This window comes from Salmo trutta, chromosome 31, assembly GCF_901001165.1.
Source record: "Salmo trutta chromosome 31, fSalTru1.1, whole genome shotgun sequence".
Taxonomy (NCBI): domain Eukaryota; kingdom Metazoa; phylum Chordata; class Actinopteri; order Salmoniformes; family Salmonidae; genus Salmo; species Salmo trutta.
Genome location: NC_042987.1, coordinates 30,732,971 through 30,756,316, shown reverse-complemented (window position 1 = coordinate 30,756,316; position 23,346 = coordinate 30,732,971). Strand labels below are relative to the sequence as shown.

Sequence of the window (23,346 nt, the reverse complement as noted above, 5' to 3'; positions counted from 1 at the left end):
AGAGCCAGGAGTGTGATAGTGTAGCTATAAGCCTCCACGGGGATGATGAGAGCTCCTTTTTTCCCCTGAAAGCAGACTGCTGTGGCATATGGGTGGAGACGGAGGAAAGAACAGTCCAATGCGACCGCAGAGAATCTAAGAGACATGCCTGCAACCATTTTGTGAGAAGTAAAGGAAGGTTTGTTGGTCAAGAATCAGGTGGCCCCAATCCGAGCCTGACCTTGGTCTTTGTGTACCAGCCGTGTAGACTTGTTCACCAACCGTGTAGACTTGTTCACCAGCCGTGTAGACTTGTTCACCAGCCGTGTAGACTTGTTCACCAGCCGTGTAGACTTGTTCACTAGCCGTGTAGACTTGTTCACTAACCGTGTAGACTTGTTCACCAGCCGTGTAGACTTGTTCACCAGCCGTGTAGACTTGTTCACCAGCCGTGTAGACTTGTTCACCAGCTGTGTAGATTGTCTGGTATATTCATCTGCAAAAAATTTGATAACACCCCTAAAATGTCCTTCAATCTGAGTGGAAGCAATCCATTTCTGCTGCTCTTCACCAGATACTCCCGAGTGGTGCAGCGGTCTAAAGCACTCCATCCTAGTGCTAGAGGCGTCACTACAGACCCTGGTTCGATACCGGGCTGTTTCACAACCGTCCGTGATCGGGAGTCTCATAGGGCGGCGCACAATTGTCCGGGTAGGGGAGGGTTTGGCCGGGGTAGGCCGTCATTGTAAAATAAGAATTTGCTTTTAACTGACTTGCCTAGTTAAATAAATAAAATATAAATACAGTGTTCCTCTAACATGTGGGAATCCACACTACTTATCAAATAATTAGCAACCTGTTAGTAGTATCTTTTGGGATCTGCAACTCAGATCTAAGCAGTGTGTGCACTTCCCCTTTGATTAGACTGACCTTGCCAGCCAGGTTTGCAGACAGGCTTGACGTCGATGTGCACTGCCACACTCTCCGTCGCCCTCTTCTGGCCGCAGTCGAAGGCGGTCACCATGACCTTGTAGCGCTGCTTCTTGTCGTAGCTCAGACGCTCCGTGTTTCTGATGTTGCCTAGAGAAGGAAAATGTAAATGTAAACATGGATGCACTGAAGAAAATCATAGTCACTGATATCTTCTGCAAATAGATTGTATTTCTGGAGTCAAAGAATAAACCTCTTTTACAATTAATTTTACTGAGTTCCTTTGCCATCTACATCTGCAAGGCTCGTCAGACTCTAAAACCCTTTTGGTTCAGGGAGAACACTTGTTGGTTCCATTTCCCTCTGTGGAAACGGTCCTACATTGAACCCAAAAGGGTTCTATCTGGAACCAGAATGGTTCTACCTGGAACCTAAAAGGGTTCTTCAAAGGGTTCTTCTATGGGGACAGCGGAACAACCATTTTAGGTTCTAGATAGCTCCTTTTTTTCTAAGAGTGTACCTTATACAGTACCAGTCAAAAGTTTGGACACACCTACTCATTCAAGAATTTTTCTTTATTTTTACTATTTTGTAGAATAATAGTAAAGACATCAAAACATCATTTAGTAACCAAAAAAGTGTTAAACAAATCCAAATATATTTTAGATTTTAGATTCTTCAAAGTAGCCACCCTTTGCCTTGATGACAGCTTTGCACACTCTTGGCATTCTCTTAACCAGCTTCACCTGGAATGCTTTTCCAACAGTCTTGAAGGAGTTCACGCTGAGCACTTGTTGGCTGCTTTTCTTTCACTCTGCAGTCCAATTCATCCCAAACTATCTCAAGTTGGTTAAGGTCAGGTAATTGTGGAGGCCAGGTCATCTGATGCAGCACTCCATCACTCTCTTTCTTGGTCAAATAGTTCTTACACAGCCTGGAGGTATGTTGGGTCATTGTCTTATTGAAAAACAAATGATAGTCCCACTAAGTGCAAACCAGATGGGATGGCGTATTGCTGCAGAATGATGTGGTAGCCATGCTGGTTAAGTGTGCCTTGAATTACAAATTAATCACTGACAGCGTCACAAGCAAAGCACCCCCAGACCATCACACCTCCTCCTCCATGCTTCACGGTGGGAACCACACATGCTGAGATAATCTGTTCACCTACTCTGCGTCTCACAAAGACACGGCGGTTAGAACCAACAATCTCAAATTTGGACTCATCAGACCAAAGGACAGATTTCCACCAGTCTAATGTCCACTGCTCATGTTTCTTGGCCCAAGCAAGTCTCTTCTTCTTATTGGTGTCCTTTAGTAGTGGTTTCTTTGCAGCAATTCAACCAATGTAATGAAGGCCTGATTCAGGCAGTCTCCTCTGAACAGTTGATGTTGCTTCACTGAACAGTTGATGTTGCTTCACTAAATGCTTCACTCATTTATTTGGGCTGCAATTTCCGAGGCTGGTAACTCTAATGAATTATCCTCTGCAGCAGAGGTAACTCTGGGTCTTCCTTTCCTGTGGCGGTCCTTATGAGAGCCAGTTTCATCATAGCGCTTGATGGTTTTTGCGACTGCGCTTGAAGAAACTTTCAAAGTTCTTGAAATTTTCCAGATTGACTGACCTTAATGTCTTAAAGTAATGATGGACTGTCATTTCTCTTTGCCTATTTGAGCTGTTCTTGCCATCATATGGACTTGGTCTTTTACCAAATAGGGCTATCTTCTGTATACTCCCCCACCTTGTCACAACACAACTGATTGGCTCAAACGCACGAAGAAGGAAAGAAATTCCACAAATGAACTTTTAACAAGACACACCTGTTAAATTAAATGCATTCTCAGTGACTACCTCATGAAACTGGTTGAGAGAATGCCAAGAGTGTGCAAAGAGTATGCATCAAGGCAAAGGGTGGCTGTTTTGAAGAATCTGATATATAACATATATTTTTATTTGTTTAACACTTTTTTGGTTACTACATGGATCCATGTTTGTTATTTCATAGTTGTTATGTCTTCACTATTATTCTACAATGTAGAAAATAGTAACAATAAAAAAAAAATGGAATGAATAGGTGTGTCCAAACTGAGTTTGAATTTGTTTTCCCACCTTCCCTAAATTTGGTCTATTTTCAGTGTACTCGCTAGCAGCCTCTAGAGTCAGTTTGGTTGTCTGAGAGTGTGCCTGGGTCTGGATCATAGAGATAGAGCACTAGAGAGGAATTATGGTTTGGGGACTTATGAGTTCAGCCTCTTTATAGTTGTATCTCTATGGTCCTGATGCTGTAAAGGAGACAGCGGAGAGGACAGGAGAGGAGAAGAGAGGAGAGGTCAGGAGCAGTGTGAGCCCTCAAACCTGGACAGCGCCACTCCCAGATGGGCACTACGAACATGATGTTCCCTGGAAAAGGAGGATATCTCAGTCTCTCACATCCTTCTGTGAATCTGGGTCGGAGCGTTAGTGGAGTGGTATGTTGTTGGCACTGATTGTGTTGATTCATGTCATGCAGTGAATCAAAAGGAGGCTTTTATTCAGATGAAACACTAGTAGTTCCACCGCAATGGCTGTGGGGGTGGTTACACTGGTCTCAATGGACTGGATCCATGCACAACTCCTTATTTTGTGGAAATCTCCCATTGACAACAATGCGTTGTATGGATTCTACCCTAAATGACACTTTGGGAAGTGAGGAGAGATGGCATTGTGTTTTCTTTGATTGAATGCAATACATGCAACTGTGATACATCTAATACCACGATAGAACCTGACCCAGGCAGGGTATACTGTAGGTTACGAATGAGGTGTATGTCTAACAAAACTACATTAGATAGACTTTTTACTCCAACAGGGTTATTGAACATATTTCTATAAAAACGGTGTAATGGGAAATTTACCAACTGGTGGAGAGACATGATTAAAAGTACTTCTTTATATCCTGAGTTGTGCTCTGTTCATGTGTTCCAGTGGTTAGTCTCTCCCCTCCTCACTCACTCCATCTCTCTCCTTCTCTCCCTGAGCTACAGAGGGCAGACAGGCCTGTTTTATTTAATAACTTACTCAGGCCTCTGATCCACGGTTAATGATGGAGCCAGAAGCCCCTCGGTACAAAACACACTCTGGCGGCCCCCAAGCATCACTACGCTCAGCTCTATTTGATCACCACAAGTGCCAGTCGCACTGCAGAGCCTGGGAGGGCCATAGGAGGCAAGGCGACTGGCAGCCGTGGAGCTGGCATGGCATGCGGGAGCCATGAAAGTGCCAAGCTGCTGTCCCCTGGGGGTCACAGAGGCGCCTGAGCCGTGCCAGTGGACATCAGAGGTACCAGACAGGGAGGAAGACATTAAGAAAGAGAGAGGGGGAATCAAACAGAGAGATAGAAAAGAAAGGAGGTGGGGATGGAGAGAGAAAGAGAGAGGGAGGAAGAGAGAGGGAGGAAGGAAGAAAAAGGGAGAGAGGAGAGCGGGAGGAGAGAGGCTAGCAGAGATGGCAAGCTGTGGAGTATCTGATGTCATTTTGGCCTGTCCGCTCCACTCGTCCTTGTTTTCCCGCTGATCACACAGAGCTGGATCCAGTTTCAGATCACTCTGTATAGCACTGCACTCTGATCAGAGGATGAATGGAGAAGCATTTGAAAAGTCCATGAATACAGCACACTGACAAATGGTGTGAGAGATGTACTTTGAATAGAATGAACTAAGTTCAGTGGGTTGGAGAAGAATTCTGGCAACAAAAACTTTGTGGGTTCAATTTCCGCATGGGCCATGTGTACTGACTGTAACTCGATCTAGATACAAACTTCTGATGGTGACTGTATAAAAATGATGCCTAGCCAATTTGATGGCCTGAGGAACAGTTTGTGTCATTGCTGTTACGGAAAGTAAAGTGTAACCAAGTTGACCGCTGTGACAGAGTTGACATTGTTTCCTGAATGAAGAGTGTGTGGAGAGAGACACAATTATTTGACCTCTAATGCAAAGTCAGGAGGAGATGAGGATACTTGTGCCTTTTGACCTGCAGGTTGTGCGGTCAGGGGATGGGGGTTAGAGGTCACTGACCGTTGCGGTCGATGGCAAAGGGCGTGTCGGAGGTGACGATGTCATAGTTGCAGATCTGGCTGTACTGCGGGGAACAGTCCTGGTCCCAGGCCTCTACCTGCAGGATGCTGTCATAGATCTTCCCTTCCATTGCTGAAGCATGGTACATAGGCTCCCGGAACACAGGAGAAAACTCATTTACATCATCCACCTGGATGTGAACCACTGCCCTGGAGAGAGCGAGAGAAAGAGAGAGCGAGAGAGAGCGAGAGAAAGAGAAAACGAGAAAGAGCGACAGAGAGCGGGAGAGAGAGAGAGAGAGAGAGAGAGAGAGAGAGAGGCAGTAAGAACGATATATTTGATGCTCTTTCTTCCAACATGACAAAATAAGTCACCAATGATTACAAAATACTCAACGTCTTCAAACCCAAACCCCTACTAAACTCTCAAAAAACAGAAACAACAAACCATAACATACAATACAAATCCGCTCATAATCTCATTACCAGCTGAGAGAACAAGAGAGAGAGAAACGTGAGAGCAGTTCAGACAAAGTCAAATCCTGTTTTTCACTGACAGTTGTACTGTAAAAAAGGTTGGTAGTGATGCAATTTGTTTTGCCTCGGAGCGAATGAGAGACATCCTCACTACATCTAGGTTGGTTCAGGGCCTCTTCTTTGTACTATGTAAAACAATCCCCAAACAACACTAAAGGGCTGAACATAACAAGTCATGTTGTCAATATCTTAGTATTATTTATATAAGTCCAGTTTCTCAAACTCAACCTGACAATGACCTTGTGTGACAAGAAGCGATGGTGGGTCTGTTGCTGTAGCATGTCTTCATAATTAAAGACATTCACTTAATGAGACCTACTTAGAATGTCCTGCGGTGATGCTGCTTAGCTGCGGCACACACACACACACACACACACACACACACACACACACACACACACACACACACACACACACACACACACACACACACACACACAGTACCATCTCTCTATGTTAAGAGACATTCATCAAAGATGCCCAAGCTGTGAAATCCCTCCCTCTCTCTCATACCGCTCTCTCTCTGTGTGACAGTATCCGCCTTAGTCGTTGCCCTAGACAACAGCTTTCAATAGCACTTCATCAGAGCAGGGATATAGGGCTTGATTTGCGGTTGTCCACAACTGTCTGGCTCATAAGGATCCTTCAGGCCCTTATTAATTAAAAACATCCCACGAGCTGAACATTGAGCAAGTCTCAGCTGTGACTAGGTACTACACAGTGGATGTGATCTGTCACTGTCTACGACCATAGTATTGAGAACAACTGTAGGACCCACATACTGTACACGTAGCATGGGCATGTAGTGAAATATCAGTTTGCTTGTGTAATGCATCATTTTTACAAAAATCGATCACACACACATTACACAAAGATACAGGCGCACACACACACCCTCCGACATTCCCTCCAACACACACATACACCAACCCCCGAACCCGACACACCCTTCCTTCCTTACTTATGTGACTTCTTCCAGCTGGCTCCACTGGCCTCCGCCCCACAGTCGTAGGCCTGGATGATGAAGGTGTACTCCTTCTGGGTCTCACAGTCCACCGGGCCCTTGGCCCTCAGGACCCCCTCCCCTGACGTCCTGTTCAGGACCACCGCCTCGAACGGGGCCTCCTGCCCGTGGATCTTAAATGCACAGATCTCCCCTGAACAAGAGGAGGAGGAGATGGAAGAGGAGGAGGAGGACAAGAGGGGTGGAGAGGAAACAAGGTAGAGAGAAAGGATTAAAAGTGTGTCAACCTATTTACAGATCAGACCTGGAAATGTCTCTGCATGACGCCACTCTAAAGACTGTTGTCGAGGACATTGTGTATGTTTTAAGAGATGGTGGCAAAAAAACAGCTGAGCTGCTAAGAGACTGTGTGTGCGTTCTGCAGTTGTAATTGCCTCGGTTCTGCAGTTGTAATTGCCTCGGTGGCATCATGTCGTGCCAGGCCAGACAGGGAGGAGGAAATACAATTTGTGTTTGCTTAGTTTTCGATAGTCCTCTCTCCAGGCCACCTTCCAGAAAAATAAAGTTTTTAAGTCTAATGGTCTCCAATAGGAGATATACGAGAGTTCATGCTGGTTTTCTATCTCAGCTTTTAATAGCACAAGTGGTGTGATAATCAAGTTCAACTGAAGTTGAATTGTCTGCTGGACATGAGTAACTTTATACAATTGTTTGCTGTAAAAAATAGTTTTACCTTGTTGAATGAGTCAGATTGAAATTGTCATATTTAAGCACGACCTCCCTTATGACCCAGAGTGTAGTTGTGACACAGAGTGTGTGCTTGCCTTGTCAGGGTCTCTGGTTCAAGTCTTGCTACTGACTGCTTCCCACATTCACTACACTGGTGTCAGAAGTGGGATTGACAAACTGTTTGCTACCATTGGTAGCACAGCAAGAGTTGTGTGAGGGTCTTTTAAGAGAAACACTGGAGAGCACTTTCTTGGTGATGGGGTAGGGTGGTAAACAAGTCCATTGGACCAACACTTGGTGATCTTGTAAGACTTCCAAACCTCTTGGTGTAGTAGGTTCACAAATCCCTCCAATCCTCCCTACAATATCCTCAACTTGTTCAGAGGCAATGCAATATTGGGCAATACACATTCTTCATGAACTTGTTGAAACATCACCTCATAATTGAGTCAGTCACACTGCTGAACACAATGATCTTTGTCAGCATATCTCAGTGACAGAAATTAAGTAGGGGCCTGACACCAGGTGTACCAGGTGTACCAGGTGTACCAGGTGTACCAGGTGTACCAGGTGTACCAGGTGTAGTCAAGAAGGAAATAAGTACAGATAAGCTACACCAACTCACAAATAGACATTTTGTTTTGCTCTTTTAGCTTTTTTTTTTTTTTTACAGGTTTCTGATTCTGGAACTGTCTCTATCTTTCTGTGAGTGTTCTTTTCAGGGATTTGGGGAAATGGCCTTAAGGGAAAAGCCTCGCGCCCCTGACCCCGTGACAACCGATATCACCTAAATCCCAGCAGGACGTCAGGAACAAAAAGTGCCAGGGCTATCCCTTGTGTACACAAGCCCCACTGCCAAGCTCTGATAAGCCAAACATATTCTCTCTCTCTCTCTCTCTCTCTCTCTCTCTCTCTGTCTCTCTCTCCATTTTTCATCCCTCGCTCTTTCTCTCTCTTTTTTTTTAGAACTCATTCCACCCATTCAGTTCTCTCTCCATCCGTAATGGTGAAATAACAATTTACCCTCTGCCCGTGCTGCTGCCTGGGCTTGCGGTTTAAATTTCCCCTCTATATTTCAATGCCTTATCGAAATTAGACGGCCACCACAATAGGCGGCGAGGTGCGCAGAGGGAGAAAATAATAATCCAAACACTGTGGGAGGTGTGCGAGGGGAAAGATAAGCACATCAAGGCTCTGCACATCCAGCGCCGTCCAAATATTTAGTTAGATGGAGAGGGAGGAAGGGGGAGACAATATGAAAATAACAAAAACAATCATACACGATATATAAAATACACAAATGTACAGAGTACTTGGAATAAAATCAAAACATTTTCACTGAGTAGTTTGGGTCTGATGCCGTTTCCCGCTCCATCCGGTTGGTTTTCTGGGTAAGGGCAAGGAGCCACTGAGTAGTTTGGGTCTGATGCCGTTTCCAGCTCCATCTGGTTGGTTTTCTGGGTAAGGGCTAGGAGCCACTGAGTAGTTTGGGTCTGATGCCGTTTCCCGCTCCATCTGGTTGGTTTTCTGGGTAAGGGCTAGGAGCCACTGAGTAGTTTGGGTCTGATGCTGTTTCCCACTCCATCTGGTTGGTTTTCTGGGTAAGGGCTAGGAGCCACTGAGTAGTTTGGGTCTGATGCCGTTTCCCGCTCCATCTGGTTGGTTTTCTGGGTAAGGGAACGTATCGACGGGCGCAGTGAGAGAGACGATGTAAATGTTAAAGACACACAGATTTCAGGGAAGAAGTTTCTTATCATGTCAGCATAAGAGCACCTTGAATCTCTCTTGAACAGCAATTAGATTGCCTCTCACAAGCACTGCTGGGAGATGAGCTCTAATAGTCAGCTATTTATCTGAATCTCACCATTTTGGACCTGATCTCTTTGGCATATATCTTACAGGAAGTGGATGTTTTCACAGTAAATGTGAAACAGTGCTATAGTTTGGTGGGAAGTGTGGGAGTCAGCTAAAATGATTCTGAGAAAAGTCAATCAAATTGAGCATATTGAATCTCTATTGAAAGAATTTGAGCTGGAAAAGAGCATTGCTTTCTCTGTGCCAGGTGTATTCCACGCTCACCTCCTATTGAACCTCTGAAATATCAAAACCAAGTCGTTTTCTGTTTAATCCCTGAATGTTGGTGCAAACCCTGAGCTTTCCCATCTGGCCTTCTAAGGCTGTGTTTACACAGGCAGCCCAATACTGATATGTGTTCATGCATTGGTCTTTTGACCAATCAGACGAGCTATGAAAAATATCTGATGTGAAAAGTCCTGATGTGATTGGTCAAAAGACCAATTAGTGAAAAAAGATCAGAATTGGGCTGCCTGTGTAAACACAGCCTATGGGCATCTGTCTAGGACAGTGACCCCCAAAATCATCCCCTTTCCCTACTTAGAAACAGATTACTTCATCCACCATGTTAATTATCCTCCTTTTAATCAAATGTCACGTTCAATTCCCTCTCGTGGTGTGTGTTTTGTCTCATCATGATGATGGTGGAGTTTGTGTTCGTGTAGTGTGTGTGTGTGTGTGTGTGTGTGTGTGTGTGTGTGTGTGTGTGTGTGTGTGTGTGTGTGTGTGTGTGTGTGTGTGTGTGTGTGTGTGTGTGTGTGTGTGTGTGTGTGTGTGTGTGTGTGTGTGTGTGTGGCTGATTAAAAAGCGGGTCTCTCCTGGCGACCCTATCGGGAGGCTTAAAGTTGGTTTGCTGATTCTCTCTCCTCTCATCTAGCGCTCTCAGACGAACCCTCGCCCCTTTCTTCAATTACTCACTGGATTATGACTCTCGTCGCTAATGACCTGCTGCTAGCGCTCACACACTCACAAACCAGTGATCTGACACAGAGGCGGGAGAATGAGGAAGAGGAAGATGAAGAGGTTAAGGGTTTTCTCTGAGCTCTTCTTTAGCTTTCTGTTGATTTGTGATATGTTTTTCTACTGTGTGTCTGGATAACGAGCGGCCCAATGAAGGATGAACTACTAGCGGATTGCTAGTGGATAGGTCAAACTTACACATTACAGTTGCTAGTTGCTGTGAGAGAGACGATGTTATGACAAGTTAGATTTTGAATTAAAGTGTTAGGACTGCGTGACCAAACACGACTCCAACACCATCATTACGTTTGCTGACGACACAACAGTGGTAGGCCTGATCACCGACAACGATGAGACAGCCTATAGGGAGGAGGTCAGAGAACTGGCAGTGTGGTGCCAGGATAACAACCTCTCCCCTCAATGTGAGCAAGACAAAGCAGCTGATCGTGGACTACAGGAAAAGGTGAACCAAATAGGCCCCCATTCTCATTGACGGGGCTGTAGTGGAGCGGGTCGAGAGTTTCAAGTTCCTTGGTGTCCACATCACCAACAAACTATCATGGTCCAAACATACCAAGACAGTCGTGAAGAGGGCACGACAAAACCTTTTCTCCCTCAGGAGACTGAAAAGATTTGACATGGGCCCCCAGATCCTCAAAATGTTCTACAGCTGCACCATCGAGAGCATCCTGGCCGGTTGCATCACCGCCTGGTATGGCAACTGCTCGGCATCTGACCGTAAGGTGCTACAGAGGGTAGTGCGTACGGCCCAGTACATCACTGGGGCCAAGCTTCCTGCCATCCAGGACCTCTATACCAGGTGGTGTCAGAGGAAGGCCCTAAAAATTGTCAGAGACTCCAGTCACCCAAGTCATAGACTGTTTCCTCTGCTACCGCACGGCAAGCGATACTGGAGCACCAAGTCGAGGACCAAAAGGCTCCTCAACAGCTTCTACCCCCAATCCATAAGACTGCTGAACAATTAATCAAATGGCCACTGGACTATTACATTTACACCCCCCCCCCCCCATTTGTTTTGTACACCTCTGCTACTCGCTGTTTATTATCTATGTATAGTCACTTCATCCCCACCTATAAATGACCTCTAACCTGTACCCCCGCACGCTGACTTGGTACCGATACCCCCTTTATATAACCTCGTTATTGTGTTATTTGTTATTATTTTTTACTTTAGTTTATTTGGTAAATATTTTCGAAACTCTTCTTGAACTGGAGTGTTGGTTAAGAGCTTGTAAGTAAGCATTTCACGGTAAGGTCTACACTTGTCGTATTCGGTGCATGTGACAAATAAAGTTGGATTTGAGTTGTTTTGAATATACTCCACAAGAGCCTGAATGAGCTGTAACACACAGCATCCAACGGCCTATTAAAGTAATAGCGCACACACACACACACACACACACACACACACACACACACACACACAGCCTGAAAACAACACTATGGATCAAGCTACGTATGTATGATGTTCTGACATTTCTCATACAACAAAAACATTTGTACAGCAGTACCTCAATCTTTCCTTTCTCACAATAACAGTAACCTACACCACCATTTCTGCAGAACCCCTCTGGTCATTCATATTGTTGTGAGGTATTGGCTGTGGCTTCACCACCAAGGGCATTGCTTATTGCCAGTCATGGTGGACAATTCATTAGAATCCCATTGGACTCTTTCATTAAGATACCAGACCTCCTAATTGCATTTGGGAGATAGCAGAGCCAACCGTGTGACCCCTGCAGCTAATAAACAGCTTTCACAGACATACACATCTCTCTCTCTCTCTCTCTCTCTCTCTCTCTCTCTCTCTCTCTCTCTCTCTCTCTCTCTCTCTCTCTCTCTCTCTCTCTCTCTCAATGGACATGAAAACACAGGTTTTTTTTTCTATCTGGGTCTTTCGGGGGATGCAATGCAATGGTTGTACTTGCACCAGTACAGTCGTAGGAGTTGAATACGCAGAAGGAACTGGGGAGTTGGGTTGGATGTTAATTGAAATCACAATCAATGGCGAAGCAACTGTAGGACAAGTATGACTTTAAGTGTGTCTCGGATTCCCCCGGTACTGCTGCTCATTCCGTGCACCAGCTCCTGAGGTCTACATCACCAGCCTCCAGGCGTCACTGAACTGTTTCATTAGGCACACCTGGTTCCCATTCCCCCTGGTTAGTAATTGTATATATGTGCCCTCTGTTCACTGTTGTTTTGTCTGTTATTGTTCCCATGTCCGTTGGTCTTGTGAGTACCTGTGCTTTGTTGTTTTGGCTTTCGTGCTGCGTGTATTGTGTACTCGTTATTACGGGTCTCGTCCCGTGTATTGTTATTACTGGTCTCGTCCCGTGTATTGTTATTACTGGTCTCGTCCCGTGTATTGTTATTACGGGTCTCGTCCCGTGTATTGTTATTACGGGTCTCGTCCTGTGTATTGTTATTACGGGTCTCGTCCCGTGTATTGTTATTACTGGTCTCGTCCTGTGTATTGTTATTACGGGTCTCGTCCCGTGTATTGTTATTACGGGTCTCGTCCCGTGTATTGTTATTACGGGTCTCGTCCCGTGTATTGTTATTACGGGTCTCGTCCCGTGTATTGTTATTACGGGTCTCGTCCCGTGTATTGTTATTACGGGTCTCGTCCCGTGTATTGTTATTACGGGTCTCGTCCCGTGTATTGTTATTACTGGTCTCGTCCCGTGTATTGTTATTACGGGTCTCGTCCCGTGTATTGTTATTACGGGTCTCGTCCCGTGTATTGTTATTACGGGTCTCGTCCCGTGTATTGTTATTACTGGTCTCGTCCCGTGTATTGTTATTACGGGTCTCGTCCCGTGTATTGTTATTACGGGTCTCGTCCCGTGTATTGTTATTACGGGTCTCGTCCCGTGTATTGTTATTACGGGTCTCGTCCCGTGTATTGTTATTACGGGTCTCGTCCCGTGTATTGTTATTACGGGTCTCGTCCCGTGTATTGTTATTACGGGTCTCGTCCCGTGTATTGTTATTACTGGTCTCGTCCCGTGTATTGTTATTACGGGTCTCGTCCCGTGTATTGTTATTACGGGTCTCGTCCTGTGTATTGTTATTACTGGTCTCGTCCCGTGTATTGTTATTACTGGTCTCGTCCCGTGTATTGTTATTACAGGTCTCGTCCCGTGTATTGTTATTACTGGTCTCGTCCCGTGTATTGTTATTACTGGTCTCGTCCCGTGTATTGTTATTACGGGTCTCGTCCCGTGTATTGTTATTACGGGTCTCGTCCCGTGTATTGTTATTACTGGTCTCGTCCCGTATATTGTTATTACTGGTCTCGTCCCGTGTATTGTTATTACAGGTCTCGTCCCGTGTATTGTTATTACGGGTCTCGTCCCGTGTATTGTTATTACGGGTCCCGTGTATTGTTATTACGGGTCTCGTCCCGTGTATTGTTATTACGGGTCTCGTCCCGTGTATTGTTATTATGGGTCTCGTCCCGTGTATTGTTATTACGGGTCTCGTCCCGTGTATTGTTATTACGGGTCTCGTCCCGTGTATTGTTATTACTGGTCTCGTCCCGTGTATTGTTATTACGGGTCTCGTCCCGTGTATTGTTATTACTGGTCTCGTCCCGTGTATTGTTATTACAGGTCTCGTCCCGTGTATTGTTATTACTGGTCTCGTCCCGTGTATTGTTATTACGGGTCTCGTCCCGTGTATTGTTATTACGGGTCTCGTCCCGTATATTGTTATTACGGGTCTCGTCCCGTGTATTGTTATTACGGGTCTCGTCCCGTGTATTGTTATTACTGGTCTCGTCCCGTGTATTGTTATTACGGGTCTCGTCCCGTGTATTGTTATTACTGGTCTCGTCCCGTGTATTGTTATTACGGGTCTCGTCCCGTGTATTGTTATTACGGGTCTCGTCCCGTGTATTGTTATTACGGGTCTCGTCCCGTGTATTGTTATTACGGGTCTCGTCCCGTGTATTGTTATTACGGGTCTCGTCCCGTGTATTGTTATTACGGGTCTCGTCCCGTGTATTGTTATTACTGGTCTCGTCCCGTATATTGTTATTACGGGTCTCGTCCCGTGTATTGTTATTACGGGTCTCGTCCCGTGTATTGTTATTACGGGTCTCGTCCGGTTTGTTATTACTGGTCTCGTCCCGTATATTGTTATTACGGGTCTCGTCCCGTGTATTGTTATTACGGGTCTCGTCCCGTGTATTGTTATTACGGGTCTCGTCCCGTGTATTGTTATTACGGGTCTCGTCCCGTGTATTGTTATTACGGGTCTCGTCCCGTGTATTGTTATTACGGGTCTCGTCCTGTGTATTGTTATTACGGGTCTCGTCCCGTGTATTGTTATTACGGGTCTCGTCCCGTGTATTGTTATTACGGGTCTCGTCCCGTGTATTGTTATTACGGGTCTCGTCCCGTGTATTGTTATTACGGGTCTCGTCCCGTGTATTGTTATTACGGGTCTCGTCCCGTGTATTGTTATTACGGGTCTCGTCCCGTATATTGTTATTACGGGTCTCGTCCCGTATATTTATCAGAGGTTTAACCTCGCTCTTTTGTTTGGGTTACATCCCTGTGTTTTTGTATAAGTGTTTGTTTTGGGCTTCGTCCCCGTGCCTTTTCATGGCATGTTGTATTTTTGGGTGGAGTATTAAAACCCCCTATTACGTATTTCTGCGCCTGTCACCAATCATTTATACAACGTGACAAACTGTTGACTTAGGTCGTATAATACTTTGACACAAAGCTTCCTTTGCAATTCAGGCGTGAAGACTGAATAATGGTAAGGGAAAAATGATGTAATTATGCTTGTTTAGCGTTCATTGTTCATTACAATCTGTTTTAGCCCATTGAAGCCAAACAAAATGATCATTATCGTCGGGCCTGAGGTAGCGGGCGTGACAGAGTGAATCAGGAGTTGAAGCATGCAGGAAGAGAGAGAGAGCCCTGGGTACCAAGCTCATTGATTTATAGCGTGAAGAGAGGGAAGGTAGGGGAGGTGAGGATAGGACAGGGAGGGAGGGAGGGAAAGAGAGAGAGAGCCCTGGGTACCTAGCTCATTGATTTATAGCAGGAAGAGAGGGAAGGTAGGGGAGGTGAGGATAGGACAGGAAGAGAGAGAGAGAGCCCTTGGTACCAAGCTCATTGATTTATAGCGTGAAGAGAGGGAAGGTAGGGGAGGTGAGGATAGGACAGGGAGGGAGGGAGGGAAAGAGAGAGAGAGCCCTGGGTACCAAGCTCATTGATTTATAGCGTGAAGAGAGGGGAGGTAGGGGAGGTGAGGATAGGACAGGAAGAGAGGGAGGGAAAGAGAGAGAGAGCCCTGGGTACCAAGCTCATTGATTTATAGCGTGAAGAGAGGGGAGGTAGGGGAGGTGAGGATAGGACAGGGAGGGAGGGAGGGAGAGAGAGAGAGCCCTGGGTACCTAGCTCATTGATTTATAGCGTGAAGAGAGGGGAGGTAGAGGAGGTGAGGATAGGACAGGGAGGGAGGGAGGGAAAGAGAGAGAGAGCCCTGGGTACCTAGCTCATTGATTTATAGCGGGAAGAGAGGGGAGGTAGAGGAGGTGAGGATAGGACAGGGAGGGAGGGAAAGAGAGATGGGAAAGGAAGATGTAAGACAGAAAGTATGGAGAGGAAAAGAGGCCAAGCGAATGGGGAAAGAAAGAGTGAAAGAGAAGAGAGACAAAGCTAAGAGAGAGGGAAAATAGACAGTGAGAGTAAGCCATAAAAGGATGAGGGTGAGAAAAAGACAGATACTTAAGAGAGACAGAGGGAGAGAGTCAGACATATAGACAAAGAGAGAGAGAGAGGGAGAGAAGGGAGAGTTAATGCAGCTATAAATAGCTGTGCCTGGCAGGCCTCCCCTGAGTCTGTCCCCCTGTTTGCCTGTCCTCCTCCCTCTCCGGATGACCTCTGCTCAGGGGGCATCAATTATTCAGCTCTTAAAGTTGGCACCCAGGTGCTCTGCTCGTCTCATCCCTCCCCCTCCACCTCCTGCTTTCTACATCCCCCTCCTCTCTCTTCTCCTCCTCTCATCTCTACCCCTCTCTACATTCCCCTCCTCTCTCTTCATCCTCCTCTCATCTCTACCCCTCTCTACATTCCCCTCCTCTCTCTTCATCCTCCTCTCATCTCTACCCCTCTACATCCCCCTCCTCTCTCTTCATCCTCCTCTCATCTCTACCCCTCTACATTCCCCTCCTCTCTCTTCATCCTCCTCTCATCTCTACCCCTCTCTACATTCCCCTCCTCTCTCTTCATCCTCCTCTCATCTCTACCCCTCTCTACATTCCCCTCCTCTCTCTTCATCCTCCTCTCATCTCTACCCCTCTACATCCCCCTCCTCTCTCTTCATCCTCCTCTCATCTCTACCCCTCTACATTCCCCTCCTCTCTCTGCATCCTCCTCTCATCTCTACCCCTCTCTACATCCCCCTCCTCTCTCTACATCCCCCTCCTCTCTCTTCATCCTCCTCTCATCTCTACCCCTCTCTACATCCCCCTCCTCTCTCTACATCCCCCTCCTCTCTCTACATCCCCCTCCTCTCTCTTCATCCTCCTCTCATCTCTACCCCTCTCTACATCCCCCTCCTCTCTCTACATCCCCCTCCTCTCTCTACATCCCCCTCCTCTCTCTTCATCCTCCTCTCATCTCTACCCCTCTCTACATCCCCCTCCTCTCTCTACATCCTCCTCTCATCTCTACCCTCTACTTCCTTCCATTTCTCCTTTTTTCTCTTTCTACCTCCCTCATCTCTCCATCTCCGCCCCAACTGACCCTGCTGCCTCCACAGCCGCTTGGTTTCCCCGTGGCGGGTACACACTGACAGCTCCCACATCTGCGGTGGTCACGAGGTCACAGAGACAGGGTTTCCTGAACGCCGGGAGCCCCTCGCTCTGGGACGCCCATCGCCCGGAAACAACTCTGCTGTGGTGAGGAACGAAACCAACAGCGATTAGGTTGCAACAGAGGCAGAGACGGAATGTACAGTGTACACTTGTGTAGGTTTAGGCTTGTGTAATTTGCTGTGACTAGGGTTGACAGGATTGTAGAATGTCGCATGTCCCTCCTGGGTATCCATAGTTGCCTGTGACTTATTTGCATCAAACAGATTTCTGAAATCATGCTGAACAGTTAATCAAATGGTTCCTGGAATATTTACCTTGACCGCCTTTATTATTTATTTATTTATGGTAATATTTTAGTTTGTTGCACTGGCTCCATGTACACTCACTGGACTCCACCCATGCACTCACGCATACTACACAGACACTCCAACACACACACATAAACACACACACACACTACATAAGCTCACACACCCAAACCATACACACATACACGCACCCACACATACATATTGACATCACACTCACACACTCATACACAGACACAATTTCACACTCTTCACATACGCTGCTGCTACTCTGTTTATTATCTATCCAGATTGCCTAGTCACTTTTACTCCCAGCTACATGTCAGTGGAGGCTGCTGAGGGGAGGACGGCTCAAAATAATAGCTGGAACGGAGCACATGGAATGGAGCACATGGAATGGAGCACATGGAACGGAGCACATGGAAGGGCATCAAACACATGGAAACCACGTACGTAATGTATTTGATACCATTTGATACCATTCGTACCCCTGCACATTGACTCAGTACCGGTACTCCTCGTATATAGCCTTGTTATTTTATTGTGTTACTATCTCCTTTTTATTTATCAAATATTTTTCATACTTTTTAACTCAGCATTGTTGGCAATGGGCTCGTAAGCATTTCACTGTAAAGTCTACACCAGTTGTATTCGGCACGTGACAAATAAAATCTGATTTGATTCTGAGATGGCCACTAGTGAACACTAAATGCAATTACCTACACTGTTGAGTTATGGACTAAGTTCCTATTTTGTCACCTGCACGTCAATTAGGAGAAAACTGAAACAAATGCATCACTCACACCCAAAATCCTTTACTCATTTGATCGTCTTATCTTCTATAAATCTAATTTTCACATATGGTAACCTTGAGTGCCCGGCGAGGCATCTACTAATGTATCTCAATTTCCTCACCATTCATTCAGTCTCAGCTCTGTGTTCATCCAGTAATACTTCACTGGCAGTGGGCAGCAGCACCAACAGGCTGGCGCTTCATCAGACAGTCTATATGTAACTGGTTGCTGCTGGCCAAACAGACTATCAGCCAGAGTTACTCCTTACAGCATGCCAAGCCAAGAGGTCTCAGCAGGCACTGCCAACGTGCTGCGCGCCAAAGGCTGTTCATTGCCACACACTCACACCCCTCCTCCCAGACCCACACACAGCCCTCCTCCCAGACCCACACACACCCCTCCTCCCAGACCCACACACACCCCTCCTCCCAGACCCACACACAGCCCTCCTCCCAGACCCACACACACCCCTCCTCCCAGACCCACACACACCCCTCCTCCCAGACCCACACACAGCCCTCCTCCCAGACCCACACACAGCCCTCCTCCCAGACCCACACACACCCCTCCTCCCAGACTCACACACAGCCCTCCTCCCAGACCCACACACAGCTCCACAAGCCAACCAAGTATTTGCAGCATCACAACTGTTTTCCTTGGCACTGACCGATTTTTCTACCAAATCAAAAGTTCAAACATGTCGATACCAAGTGTCGGCACCCGTGACTGCGAAAAAAACATGTAACAAAAATAACATGGTTTTCAGAACGTGTGAACAAGTCATGTGAAAAATTGAATGTGAAAAAACAACATTCTAATTCATTTATTTTCACGTGAAATGTTCACGTATATTCTTCATGTATTTTTCCCTCATTTTTTAAATGACTTTCACATCCACTTGCAATTCCACATGTGAAAGTGAGATTTTCACATGTAAACAGCAAACAACATCCTTTTGCATTTGTTTTTCACGTGCAATTTTGACGTGAGTCAGACACATGGCTTTCGGACACGTGAAGTTCCACATGTTAATTTTTCATGTGTTTTTCCCTCGAGTGTATATATATATATACAGTTGAAGTTGGAAGTTTACATACACTTAGGTTGGAGTCATTCAAACTCATTTTTCAACCACTCCACAAATTTCTTGTTATCGTTATCGTTTTCGCAAGTCGGTTAGGACATCTACTTTGTACATGACACAAGTAATTTTTCCAGGAATTGTTTACAGACAGATTATTTCATTTATAATTCACTGTATCACCATTCCAGTGGGTCAGAAGTTTACATACACTATTGACTGTGCCTTTAAACAGCTTGGAACATTCCAGAAAATTATGTCATGGCTTTAGAAGCTTCTGATAGGCTAATGGACATCATTTGAGTCAATTGGAGGTGTGCCTGTGGATGCATTTCAAGTCCTACCTTCAAACTCTGTGCCTCTTTGCTTGACATCATGGGGAAATCAAAAGAAATCAGCCAAGACCTCAGAAAGAAAATTGTATACCTCCACAAGTCTGGTTCATCCTTGGGAGCAATTTCCAAATGCCTGAAGGTACTACGTTCATCTGTACAAACAATAGTATGCAAGTATAAACACCAAGGGACCACGCAGCCGTCATACTGCTCAGTAAGGAGACGCGTTCTGTCTCCTAGAGATGAGCGTACTTTGGTGAGAAAAGTGCAAATCAATCCCAGAACAACAGCAAAGGACCTTGTGAAGATGCTGGAGGAAACAGGTACAAAAGTATCTATATCCACAGTAAAACGAGTCCTATATCGACATAACCTGAAAGGCCGCTCAGCGAGGAAGAAGCCACTGGTTCAAATCCGCCTTAAACAAGCCAGACTACGGTTTGCAACTGAACATGGGGACAAAGATCGTACTTTTTGGAGAAATGTCCTCTGGTCTGATGAAACAAAATAGAACTGTTTGGCCATAATGACCATCGTTATGTTTGGAGGAAAAATAGGGATGCTTGCAAGCCAAAGAACACCATCCCAACCGTGAAGCACGGAGGTGGCAGCATCATGTTGTGGGGGTGCTTTGCTGCAGGTGGGACTGGTGCACTTCACAAAATAGATGGCATCATGAGGATGGAAAATTATGTGGGTATATTGAAGCAACATCTCAAGACATCAGTCAGGAAGTTAAAGCTTGGTTGCAAATGGGTCTTCCAAATGGACAATGACCCCAAGCATTCTTCCAAAGTTGTGGCAAAATGGCTTAAGGACAACAAAGTCAAGGTACTGGAGTGGCCATCACAAAGCCCTGACCTCAATCCTATAGAAAATTTGTGGGCAGAACTGAAAAAGTGTGTGCGAGCAAGGCCTACAAACCTGACTCAGTTAAACCAACTCTGTCAGGGAGAATGGGCCAAAATTCACCCAACTTATTGTGGGAAGCTTGTGGGAGGCTACCTGAAACGTTTGACCCAAGTTAAACAATTTATAGGCAATGCTACGAAATACTAATTGAGTGAATGTAAACTTCTGACCCACTGGGAATGTGATGAAAGAAATAAAAGCTGAAATAAATCACTCTCTCTACTATTATTCTGACATTTCACATTCCTTTTTCAGGACCCTGTCTTTCAAAGATAGTTTATAAAAATCAAAATGACTTCACAGATCTTCATTGTAAAGGGTTTAAACACTGTATCCAATGCTTGTTCAATGAACCATAAACAATTAATGAACATGCACCTGTGGAACGGTTGTTAAGACACAGCTTACAAACGGCAGGCAATTAAGGTCAAAGTTATGAAAACTTAGGACACCAGAGAGGCCTTTCTACTGACTCTGAAAAACACCAGAAGATAGACGCCCAGGGTCCCTGCTCATCTGCCGTGAACGTGCCTTAGGCATGCTGCAATGAGGCATGAGGACTGCAGATGTGGCTAGGGCAATAAATTGCAATGTCCATACTGTGAGATGCCTAAGACAGCGCTACAGGGAGACAGGACGGACAGCTGATCGTCCTCGCAGTGGCAGACCACTGCACAGGAACGGTACATCCGAACATCACACCTGCGGGACAGGTACAGGATGGCAACAACAACTGGCCAAGTTACATCAGGAATGCACAATCCCTCCATCAGTGCTCAGACTGTCCGCAATAGGCTGAGAGAGGCTGGACTGAGGGCTTGTAGGCCTGTTGTAAGGCAGGTCCTCACCAGACATCACCGGCAACAACGTCGCCTATGGGCACAAACCCACCATCGAAGGAATGAGCGTTACACCGAGGCCTGTACTCTGGAGCGGGATTGATTTCGAGGTGGAGGGTCCGTCATGGTCTGGGGCGGCGTGTAACAGCATCTTCGGACTGAGCTTGTTGTCATTGCAGGCAATCCCAACGCTGTGCGTTACAGGGAAGACATCCTCCTCCCTCATGTGGTACCCATCCTGCAGGCTCATCCTGACATGACCCTCCAGCTTGACAATGCCACCAGCCATACTGCTCGTTCTGTGCGTGAATTCCTGCAAAACAGGAATGTCAGTGTTCTGCCATGGCCAGCGAAGAGCCCGGATCTCAATCCCATTGAGCACGTCTGGGACCTGTTGGATCGGAGGGTGAGGGCTAGGGCCATTCCCCCCAGAAATGTCCGGGAACTTGCAGGTGCCTTGGTGGAAGAGTGGGGTAACATCTCACAGCAAGAACTGGCAAATCTGGTGCAGTCCATGAGGAGGAGATGCACCGCAGTACTTAATGCAGCTGGTGGCCACACCAGATACTGACTGTTACTTTTGATTTTGACCCCCTCCCTTGTTCAGGGACACATTATTCCATTTCTGTTAGTCACATGTCTGTGGAACTTGTTCAGTTTAAGTCTCAGTTGATGAATCTGGTTATGTTCATACAAATGTTTACACATGTTAAGTTTGCTGAAAATAAACGCAGTTGACAGTGAGAGGACATTTCTTTTTTTGCTGAGTTTATTTTGCAATTCATGTGAAAGTGAGATTTTCACATGGTGACTTTTCTTAAATGTGAACCTGCATATCCAATTCTCACGTGAAAGTTCTTAAAACTGAAAATTCCACATGTGAAACTGCAATTCACATGTCAGGTGAAAGTTATTCTGTGTAAAGGTGGTGTTAACAAGGGAACTCTAAATGTAATACACGTAAAAATATGGTTTCACGTGTGAAAATGCAATTTCACATCTTTTTTTGTAAGGCCATTGCTGTGCTACAGAAAATGCCATCTTGGTTGTCAAGTTATTTGATAAAAAATTCACATGCAAGTTTAACAGATGAGTCATCTACTTTATATAATACAGCCTGATGTGCTCCCAGTGGTGTATTCAACATCAGTTGCACTGCTTACATGTGTCCCGTAGCAGAGGGAAAGTGCACAGACACATGTCACAGTCCTAGGCTACTAAAATGTTGCAGTCTGTCTTTGGTTTTTAAAGCTTGACAATGAATAACCAAAAATCTAAACTTGCAACAAAACACAATACAAACAGGGAAACATGTAGGCCTATTACGGTAACAATTGAGCAATAGCCTAGGCTGGCGAGCACACCATACAGCAATGCTGCATTCAACCACACCGGTGATCCACAGCCTGAAAAAATAAAAGCCTGTTTTAAGTTTAAATGTTACAAAAACCTACCTACGTTTTTTTTGTTTGCAGTTTTTGAATACTTTTTGATTAGGGTCGCAGTATATTGTGCACATCTGCAAGCATAGCAGCAACGGCTGGACAAATATTATTTATCTCTTCTTATATACAGCATCTTATGTATGTTAATAAGTGTTCCTCTGTCCAGGTATTGCTGACGCATGCCAGATCTTACACTATCTAGAACCTAAAAGGGTTATTTGGCTGTCCCCATAGGAGAATCCTTTGAAGAACCCTTTTTAGTGACAAGTAGAACCTTTTTGAGTTCCATATAAAACCCTTCCCACATAAGGTTCAACCTGGAACCCAAAAGGCTTCTACTTGGAACCCAAAAGAGTTCTACCTGGCACGAAAAGGGTTCTCTTATGGAGACAGCCGAAGAACCCTTTTGGAGCCCTTTTTTCTAAGCGTGTACCCACTCGCATGAACACACACACTCACACACACAAACACACACCAGGCCAGCGACTGCAGCCAGAGGTCCAGCCCACTCGACCACAACAGGCAGGGGTGTGAGAGGATGTGACAACCACTGAATGACAAAACGACACATAGGAGTCAGTGGATGGGCCCTCGCATACACACCAAGCACACACATCAAAACATACACTCTACACCTGCATTCACATAAAGACTTCTAAACTTCAAGATACACACAAAGTTGCTTTCTACTATCTGACTCCATTCCTAGAGATCTGCCAAGAGTTCATTTCTCCCCTCGAAGCGTAATATTTTTCACAGCAG

The 23,346-nt window shown here is 45.7% G+C and overlaps 1 protein-coding gene across 1 annotated transcript in view; it reads right to left on the bottom strand.

Moving 5' to 3' along the window:
• Window positions 1–23,346, bottom strand: part of LOC115169935 (calsyntenin-2) — a 275,046-nt gene that overhangs the window by 65,103 nt on the left and 186,597 nt on the right. The window contains exons 3-5 of the mRNA XM_029726080.1: window positions 6,463–6,658; window positions 4,966–5,174; window positions 910–1,059 (exon numbers count right to left, since the gene is read on the bottom strand). Coding sequence (XP_029581940.1) covers window positions 910–1,059; window positions 4,966–5,174; window positions 6,463–6,658 — 555 coding nt within the window. The remainder of the gene's footprint in view (window positions 1–909; window positions 1,060–4,965; window positions 5,175–6,462; window positions 6,659–23,346) is intronic.